Here is a 10,204-nt window from a genome sequence, read left to right on the forward strand (position 1 = left end):
AATAATAATTAATAATTGAATAAATAGTTGCACTTTATTTTACAGTATACGTGTACTTACGTGTACTAAGTGTACTTACTTAGGAAAGTAATGGTTAATATAAGGTTAAGGTTAGGTTTAGGGCTCGGTTCAAGGTTAGTACGTAGTTATTACCCAGTTATTGCTATTACTATAATAAGTACATAGTATGTACTTGGGGAAGAGTACTGTAAAATAAAGTGCTTCCGAATAAATTAATATTTAAAGTTAATCAAACAAAAATCTCACACACACTCACACAATAAAAATTATAAATTATATGATGTCTATTGATTTAAGGAATGGAGCCTATTTTATGAAAAAATTGCATTGTGACATTTACATTTTACAATGTAAATATTATATAATGTTTATATGTGTACTATTAACATTCAAAATGCATTATTTATTTATTTTATAAATAAATACATTTCTTTAAACCATTAAGATTTTTTTGCATTGTGACATTATTTTCATTACTGTAATAATGCATACATTTTACTTTTGATTTTCAGTGATGATTCTAATTAGATTCTCATTAATGTACTACTCATGTTTTTACAGTATATCTATTTTGCAATACAATGTTTTGTTTAATTAGTATAAAGACAAATACGCCCATGATGTATAAACATTTTGCAATGTAAATATTCTAAATTATATAATTTTTATATTTACTAATGACTATTAAAATATTATGATTTTTTTTATTTTTTTATTTTTTAACATTTTTAAAATGAGGCATTTTAATATCAATACTTTTTATTTTATTTATTTGACAAATTGATCATTAATATAATTTAAGGTATTGATTAAGGTAATAATTAAGTAATACTTTTCACTGAACGGTAATTACAAAAAGAGGTCAAACGTGCTTAATTGTCATCAAAATAATGCAAAACAACCTTTAATTGTCATTAAAATGGGCTTCATTAAGCTTTTTTTATTTTATCTTTTATTTTAAAGTGAACTATGACCCTAGCATGTTCTTGAGACTCATTCAGTTGCTAGAACCACATCAGGTTTTGATTTATATCCCTTTAAGAGGGTCCTCCTTCCCTATACTGTAGTAAAGCAAAGCCTATGAAAGAAATCTAGCATAGCAGACTAACGAGCAAAAACGATTAAGATGTCTAAAGTTTAATGGAGGTATGCCCTGTTAAAACTGATTAAGATGTTAGACAGCAGACGTAGATACAGCTGGTTACATTTTACGCGGTACATCGAGTCTTCAGAAGAGAGAGGAGCTTTATTTAGATCATTCCTGCTGTGTGTAATCCTAAACTGGCCTGTGCTCAAGTGTTCTTGGATGTCCACAGGTGGACCGTATGTCATTCCCGTGTGGCTGCACAAAAGAGGGCTGCAGCAACGCAGCCGGCAGGATCGAGTTTAACCCCATCCGAGTGCGGACTCACTTTCTGCACACCATCATGAAGCTGGAACTGGAGAAGAGTCGTGAGCAGCAGCAGAATCCCGGATCCGTCTCGACGGTCGGCAACGGATTCCACAACGACCCGAATGGTCACTGCAGCCCGATGGCGACGGGCCAGCATTCACTGGAATACGCGATCCCGGATACAGTCCCGCAGACCACCATCATGCATCTGCAGTCTGGCGACGACATAGACGAGGCCTTGGAAGACGAGGAGGAGGAGGAGGAAGAGGAAGACGAGGAGGACGAAGAGGAGGACGAAGAAGATGATGAAGATGAGGAGAACGAAGATGACGAGGATGAGAGCAGCAGTCTGTGCAGTCTGTCCGACTCCAGCACACAGAGCTTGGCCAATACCGACTCTGAGGAGGAAGACGACGACGAGGACGAAGACAAGACGGAGGAGTTTGACGCGGGATTGGCCAATAGCGAGGTGGCTCCGCCCACTTCCGTGATGTGTTACTCAGAGAATACGGTCACGTCGGACAACCAAACAAACGGCAACTCCTACTTCATCAACTCCACCGCGGAGTACTACCCGATGGAAAACGCTAGTCCGTCCGTACTTTTAGCCTCTGCCAACCAATCTAGTGAGCCCTACATAGGGGACACGGCCTCCTATCAAGACAGAGTCAATGACTCCAGTAGGGTCATGTCTCAGGGTCCCTTCAATGTGACCGCTGACCAATACACAGACTTCTCCCAGCAGCCCGAGCAGCCATACGCCAATCACCACTTGGCCGTGATTGGCTGTTGCGCCCCAGAGCCGGATAAAAGCGTCCAATCCAAAGGGACCTTCCTCAGCCAATCAGGAGAGCTGAACCAGATGGAATTCCAAAACTATCTGAACAACAATACGCAGGATACAGGATACAACGCCAACGGGAACTGTTACGTAGCTGAACAGCCAAAGGAGATGTCTCGCAATCTGCCCGACGTTTCGCTAGCGGACAACACGAAAGGACCTACTTTACTGGACGCTTTCCCCGAACCCACTCCGGTTTAGATTAAGAAAGCGGCAAGAGTATAAAAGCAGCCTTCGATGTTTCATTCAAAAATTTCCTGTTTGACGTATCCAAAAATACGTATTTTTACTGAACTTTGCAAAGAACAAAAACGATTTAAACTGCAAAATCATAGTGTATGATAAGCGTTAGGTTTGAAACATTCTCTACGCAAGTATGCAAACGCAAACGCTTCTAGATTTCAATGACACAGTGGGTCTCGTTCACTAATATTTGCATGGATTATTTCGTTTTTGTATGCACACGAAATTTACGCCTAATTCAACACCTCAATTTGATCTCAACCTCATTGTAATATTAATGAATTTGGAGTATTGTAGATGAGCGACTATGGCCCTGTTTACACCTGGTATTAAGATGCGTTTTGGTCGATCGGATCACAAGTAGACGAGGGAGACACATTCCTGTTTACACCTGGTGTTTTAATCCATCTCTTTTAGAAATCAGGAATGGTGAGAGAACATTGTGCTTGGTATGTTTTTCATCTTCAAACCAAACTTGGGTCTTTAGCCAACAAAGTTGAAATCCCGTCTGACTAGCGCACTTCCCATAATGTTTATGTGTTATGGCGCTTTTCCACTGCATGGTACGGTACGGCTCGGTTCGGTACGGCACGCTTTGGCGCTTTTCCACTGCATGGCACGGTACGGCTCGGTTCGGTACGGCTCACTTATGGCGCATTTCCACTGCATGGTACGGTACGGTACGGCTCGCTTCGGCTCGCTTTAAATGGTACCACCTCTGTTGAGGTTCCAAGCGTACCGTACCGATACTAAAATGTGACGTGAAAACACTGCAGATCACTGATTGGTCAGACAGAATCATCAATACCAGCGTCATTGTATTTACGACACGAGACACTAAACCCGCTAGATTTAAATAGCCAGTAAACAACAGCCAACGCTGTAGCACCTGTTTTAAAAGTATTTGCTTAAAAAAAAAAAAAAAGAGTATAAACTTAAAAAAGAAAAGAAAAATAAGCTGAATCGTGGTCAGTGGACGAGGTGCAGACGTTCTTTTCGTTGGTTGCCGAGGAGTGGATGGGGAAACACGGAATGGAAAATTCGCATTTAATATGATGATGTAATGGCAGTAGAGACGGCAACTATAACGATCAGTCCCACCCACTTTGAAGCGGTACTAACTGCAGTGGAAAAGCAACCGAGCTAAAGCGAACCGAACCGTGCCGTACCGAGCCGAGTCGTACCACGCAGTGGAAAAGCGAAGCGAGCCGAACCGTTCCGCGCCGAGTCGAACCGTACCGAGCCGAACCGATCCGTACCATGCAGTGGAAAAGCGCCATTAGATGCGTAGACGGAGAGTAGCTGGTTTTTTTCGGCTGTTCTAATGCATTCGACCACATGAACACTACGAAAGCAATCCGGTCGAATGCGTTTTCGACTACCTCTGGAAGTGGTTGAAAGTGAACAAGCTCAAAATGTTTAGACCCCGTTTACACCTGTATTTAGAGTCGTCCACTTATGATCCGATTGACCAACATGCACCTTAATATCAGGTGTAAACAAGGCCTTTGTGTTAGTCATTTGCATAATACATTTTGTACTTTCCGTACAACGTTTTCTTTTACAGCCTTTCGTCACTCTCAGCAACCATATGACGCTTTCTAAAGAGAGTTTGTGCAATAAGATCCTCATATGCGTATCTGTGTTGTTATACAGAGAAACCCAGCTACTTTTCTTACTTTTTCGTTGTATATGATGAAATATATTTAAGATGACATATCTACTTATGAAATGTAATCTTAAAGGTACACTGTGTAGGAATTTCTCCCATCTAGCGGTGAAAGTGTATTTTGCATTCAAACGAATAGTGCTCTCTAGCGCCTCGCTTTTTCAAATGCGTGTTGCAACTACGGTGACCGTTATGTACCAAGAAGCTATGACAACATGTCTTCCAATAGCACTTCATCGAGTTTTCGTTCGGGTGATGAGGTTTCGCCGGTCACATTTCCTTTTAAATTGGCGATGAGGATTCCTTCTCCTGTGGCTCAGCATAAGTATGATCCTGCATAATGAAGTACCGTGCAGTGCAGCCTTTCAAATGTGCCGGTGCAGTGACCAGCACCTCTCACTGATCTCCTTGTCCGTGTCAGCTGGTTTCAGTCACGTGACGCTGGCTCTGAACGAAAACGCCTTGTGGAAACGCGTTGAGGTACACTAGTGCTTTTTGTCCCTCTCTGCTATTATAGTTTTTCAAAATGGTGGAGCGACATGGAAGCCTCCTTGGACTTACCCGTCCAATGTAAATAAAGATAAGAAATTCTTCGCTTACGAGGATAAGTCAGATCATTGGCAGAGGTAATTTTACACCAATGAGGACATATTTATGAATAAAGACATTGATTTTAGCTAATAAAATACTTAAAAAACTACACAGTGTACCTGTAACACAACTATAAGGCCACTCAGAGTATGTGATTTTAGTTTCAGTTGTTAATTTTCTTGTGAATTTAAAAATTTTGTACGGAAATTCATGAAAACATTTTCACAAATTTGTGCATACACACATTTAGTGAAGGAGACCCATTGTTTTTAATGCAACAGAAGTTATTCTAGCGCCTCCTTGAATTGTGTTACCTCCAGAACGAGTACTTAAAGGGATAGTTCACCCAAAAATTTACATTTTGTTTGGATTTACTCACCTTCATGTCATTCCAAACCTGTTTGACTTTCACTCTTCTGTGGAGAACAAAAGACATTTTGAAAAAAAAATTTTTTCAATGAGGTCCAAAGTTGCTTGGATTCCAGCTTCACAATATCTTCTATTATGTTCTGCAGAGGAAAGACATGCAAGTTTGGAATGACATGTGGGTGAATAAATTGTGAAAGAATCTTAAAGGGTTTGTTCACTCTTCCGCCGGAGCTCGACTTGCGTACGCCAGTGATTATAGTTTATGAAGTTGTAAATATGGATATTTTTCTCACAAAAAACAACGCTTCTCTTCAGAAGGCTTTATTAACCCACTAGAGCCATATGGGTTACTTTTATGATGGATGGATGCGCTTTTTCTGGGCTTCAAAATCTCAGGCTCTATTCACTCTCATTATAACGCTTGGAAGAGCCAGGATATTTTTTAATATAACTCATATATGAAGAAAGTCATATACACCTAGGATGGCTTGAGGGTAAATTATGGGATAATTTAAATTTTTTGGTGAACTAGCCCTTTAATTTGTGGGTGAACTATGAGTCAGTGCTTGCAAAATGTTGGCCAAAAATTTGCGTTTACATACTAGCGTGAAGTATATTCCTGATCTTAGTCTCCTGCAAGGTTTCTTGTAATTTCAAAAGTTCTAGTTTTGAGCAGAAATGTGGATAGAACTTTTCTATGTATCTTGTGTTCGTGGTGCAAAAAAAGAAAAACTGAAAAAAGATTGTTGCTGTTAGTGTTCTGAAGTAAGTGTATATCTAAATGTTTGATAAAAGCATGTTTTTTTTTTAGCTTTCATCGCTGGTTTATGGTTTTGTAAGAGTTCAATGTACTGTAAAAGAGAAAATAATACTGTTGCGTTTTCGTACACATAATTCATGCTTCTAAAGAGTTGGTGAAAGCATGAAAACGGCTCTTAAAATATGTGCTGTTCATTTGCCTTTGCTTACAAAACCAAAACCATGATATTTAAGTTGTGAACACAATACATTTCCTCAACATAATTGCACTTTTCCATTGGCTGATGTTACACAGAACTGTAACCAATCGTTACCTGAGCACTGAAGGGGGCGGGGCCATGTCTTTGGCTGTGTTCCCAATGGAATACATGCTTACTACTTACTGAATATTGCTTAGTATATACTAGCTACTTTTTTTAAGGGTTCATTTACATATTTTCATATATGTTAAGACATATATGAACATAATGTTTTTTACATTTGGTGAGTCAAGAAAGACAAAATTGTCCTCATATTACTTTCGGCAAGTGCACTGCATTTTTGGGCGTGCATTAAATACACGTACTGCATACATAGTAGTATGTTAGCATGCTATTCTGAACACAGCCTTAGATAACGTTTTTACAACATATCTCCAAGTTTTTAGTGGAGACATAAATGATGTTTTTTTTCCATGACACAAACAAGAAAATGATATATCTATCTGCATTTGCTTTAAAAAGACAGATAGAAGACATAAAGTAGTTAGATAACAGATTTAACTTTTTAAACCAGATTAAGATGATGAAAATGCGGTCAAACTCTTTGTCTTATGAAACTCTGAGATACTAAAGTCTTACATTATATTTGGGAATATGCAGGGATTTCTGATGAAATGCACTTTGAAATGCATCAAGTTACTGCGAACGAAGCATTCCGTTTCCGTCGGGCGAAGATGATTTAAAAAAAAATTATAATATTAGGTTTGTACAATAAAAATACTTTAAATTTATTGCATAATTGAAAGTATTGAATGGATGGAGGCCAGGAAGGTGAACAGATCTTTCTCAATTTATAGAAAATATTTTATGGCATGATGTGAAAATATTCTCTCAATAACTGTGCTTAAGATTTTGAGAGAGAGAATAATTCTTGTTACGGTTATTTAATTTAAAAATAAGCTTTGACTGAACAAATCATTCTGAAGAGTTGTTTGTGAAGTGCAATAGTTTACAGTGTGATAATGACACACATTAAAGATAATGTTTATTCAAAGGAGTGAATTCATTTCGCATCAGATTTCCTACCGTGTTAAAGGATAAACTCATCTAAAATAAAAATTGGCATTATTTACTCACCCTCATCCATGTCGTTCCAAAATAATTTTTGAAAAATCTTCATATACTTTAAAACAACAGAAATATATTTAAAATGACACGAGGGTGTTTAAATGATCACTTAATATACATTTTTGAGTGAATTATTACCATAAAGCACTGACGAGTTTAGATTTAAAGCCGTTTTTAACGCACAAACATGATGCCTCTGTCAGTTTGTTTATCCTCTTGATGAAAAGAGAGTCATTGTCCAATGGAGAATGTCTCTCAATAAGCTCAAGACAGGACAATCAAATGCCTTTTATGCCATCAACATTGTAGCATGACCTCGTGGGGCGGTAATGACATGATCAGATCCTTAAAAGGTGAAATGTGTCCTTTTAAAACTCTATTCCATCTTAATATTGCAGAGACAACTATAAGTAAGACCTTTTCCCTCATGTATTAATCCAGACAGCAACTCTTTATGCCACAGATATGAATTATACCTCAAAACATTTGGCCTGGAGAGGTGTATGATTACTTTCCCCAATGGAGAGCCATAATTAATGTCATAATTAAGTAATATTTATTACATACTCAGTCATAATTATGAGATAAAGGTCAAAATTGACGGTCAAAATCAAAATGATGAAATAAATAGTCAAAATTATGATAAAATGTCATAATTATGATACAAAATTCTGACTTTCTCTCATAACTATGCCATTGAAAGTCGAAATTGACAAAAACAATTATGACATAAAAAAAATCGAAAGTGACAAAGTCATAATTATTATAAATATTATGATTTTTTAATGCTACAAACTGTGACTTTTTGTCACTTTCGACTTTTGAGGTCATAATTGTTTTATCATTATTCATATTCATAGTCATAATTATGACTCTAAATCTCAATTTCCACTGTTTATCATATAATTATAATAGCAGCTGGGATCATGGCTGCCAGTGGTGCAGAAATATCCCCCTGTAAAGATAAAGCAAGCGAAGTGTTTTCAGATGAATGTTGTGATGGGAACCTGGAGGGCGCAGGCGCAGCACTGGATCACTGCCTTGGCTTAAGTAACCAGTGGTTTACTTAAAACGCGAATGCCTTCATTTTCTAATTCATTTTTGCCATTGTTTCAGATCCTACGAAGTCAAATTCACACTGTTTTGCCTTCTAGAATTGATTTGTCTTTATTTCACCTCTTGACTTACACACACAGTGCTGGTACAACAGACCTCAATCTTTGATGCATTATGGGATATGAAAGACACGTGTACAGATGTAATGTCACTAAAGCGGGACCGGGTGAACTGGCACCAGACAGGAGCTGTCATATCATGATGTTACCAGTTAGAATCGCAGTTCTCGTTCTGTTTTCAGTATTTCTTATGAATGATCTATTATAATGTGTATTTATTGTGCGTTACTTAAACGGTATGTATTGAATAAAAATTCTCTTTGTTAAAGCGCTCCTTGTTGGGTCATACATCTCTGTGGGAAAAAGTTTGTCAAGACAAATTCTGATTCATAGCTTGACAAACCCTTGCCTTAAAAAGTCTTCATGAGTTCAGACAGACAGACAGACAGAGAGAGAGAGAGATAGATAGATAGATAGATAGATAGAACGATAGATAGATGATAGATAGATAGATAGATAGATAGATAGATAGATAGATAGATAGATAGATAGATAGATAGATAGATAGATAGATAGATAGATAGATAGATAGATAGAATGATAGAACGATAGATAGATAGAACGATAGATAGATAGAACGATAGATTGGATAGATAGATAGATGGATAGATAGAACGATAGATAGAACGATAGATAGAACGATAGATAGATAGATAGATAGATAGATAGATAGATAGATAGATAGATAGATAGATAGATAGATAGATAGATAGATAGATAGATAGATAGATAGATAGATAGATAGATAGATAGAAATAATAACAGCATCAAACATATTACATTTCTCCATCTTTAATAGTAGGAACTATTAATAGCCTAACTTTTCTGTAATTCATAAACACTCTTAGAATTTTTTTCTTTACAAAATATATTCTAAACAAAGAACATTGATCTACATCAATTCAAGGCAACATCATGGTTTATAAGCCATATTTAGCACAATTTTTCTGACTGATGTAAACATTTGATGTAATTTTTAGAAGTATCAATAGATTTCTCCTCTGTAGTTTTTGCGGTTGCCTCGATGATCTGCAGGCAGACGCTTGTGTTAGTGCGCCCCCTGCTGACAGTCTGTGGCACTCACTGTGGGACTGCAAAAGAGTCTCGCGGTCATAACTCTTAGCAAATATTCACAAAATATCAAAATATACAAAGGAACCCTATAATAAGACACAAAATATTTCAATTTGGTTTAAAAAAAAAAGTATTTAATGGCTAAAAACAAAAACATCCCACCGAAAAACCATTTCAAATGTTTGACCGAGAATCTCTGATCACTGTCATTCCTGTTATGCAGCACATTTTTATGTCTCAATCATATTTGTCTCTTATTATACTGGATAAAATATTAAACATTTTATTACTCATTTTTGCCATGTTTTGCTGCACTTCTACAATAAAAAAACCTAAAATTATTCCAGTTATTTTGCTCTAACTGAAAGGTTTCAAACAAAACAAAAATGATTTTGTTTCATTGGGTGATTAATGGAGTTTTCCCTCCTTAATATTACTACTAAATGTCAATCCCTCACTACTTTAGCTTTTAATCTCCATCCTTGTTGATGATCACAATAATCAAATTCAAATGAATACACTTGAAGTGTCTGACTTTGACCTGAACATATTCCTGAAAGTCTGCTAAACCCTTTTATAGAAATACTCCCTAAAATTACAGCACAAGAATATTCCGGTTTCAAAAGGTGCTGCAGAACAGGAATGACCCCAGGAACGTGCAAGGAAAAAATAAAACCATTGTAAAAAAAAAAAAAAAAAAAAAAGGGAATATGGAGAAAATACTTTCAAGAAGTCTTTGGT

At 36.9% G+C, this 10,204-nt stretch overlaps 2 protein-coding genes across 4 annotated transcripts in view; one reads left to right on the forward strand and one right to left on the reverse strand.

Moving 5' to 3' along the window:
* The window catches only part of csrnp3 (cysteine-serine-rich nuclear protein 3), a 264,623-nt gene that overhangs the window by 45,163 nt on the left and 209,256 nt on the right, over positions 1-10,204 (forward strand). Inside the window, exon 5 of one of the 2 annotated variants that reach the window (XR_014207230.1) lies at positions 1,338-4,250. Coding sequence is in view for 1 of the 2 variants with exons in the window: in XM_082174694.1 (XP_082030820.1) it covers positions 1,338-2,456 (1,119 nt within the window). In the remaining variant the exon portion in view is untranslated. Of the gene's footprint in view, positions 1-1,337; positions 4,885-10,204 lie in introns of those variants that run through there. The other variant, XM_082174694.1, reaches the window with a different exon arrangement.
* Positions 9,576-10,204, reverse strand: part of galnt3 (UDP-N-acetyl-alpha-D-galactosamine:polypeptide N-acetylgalactosaminyltransferase 3 (GalNAc-T3)) — a 19,866-nt gene continuing 19,237 nt past the window's right edge. For both annotated transcript variants that reach the window (XM_082174706.1, XM_082174705.1), the window contains exon 11: positions 9,576-10,204. This exon is cut by the window's right edge and continues 605 nt beyond it. The gene's annotated coding sequence lies outside the window, so the exon portion shown is untranslated.

The sequence above is a fragment of the Leuciscus leuciscus genome, assembly GCF_965113295.1.
Source record: "Leuciscus leuciscus genome assembly, chromosome: 7".
In the NCBI taxonomy this organism is placed as follows: domain Eukaryota; kingdom Metazoa; phylum Chordata; class Actinopteri; order Cypriniformes; family Leuciscidae; genus Leuciscus; species Leuciscus leuciscus.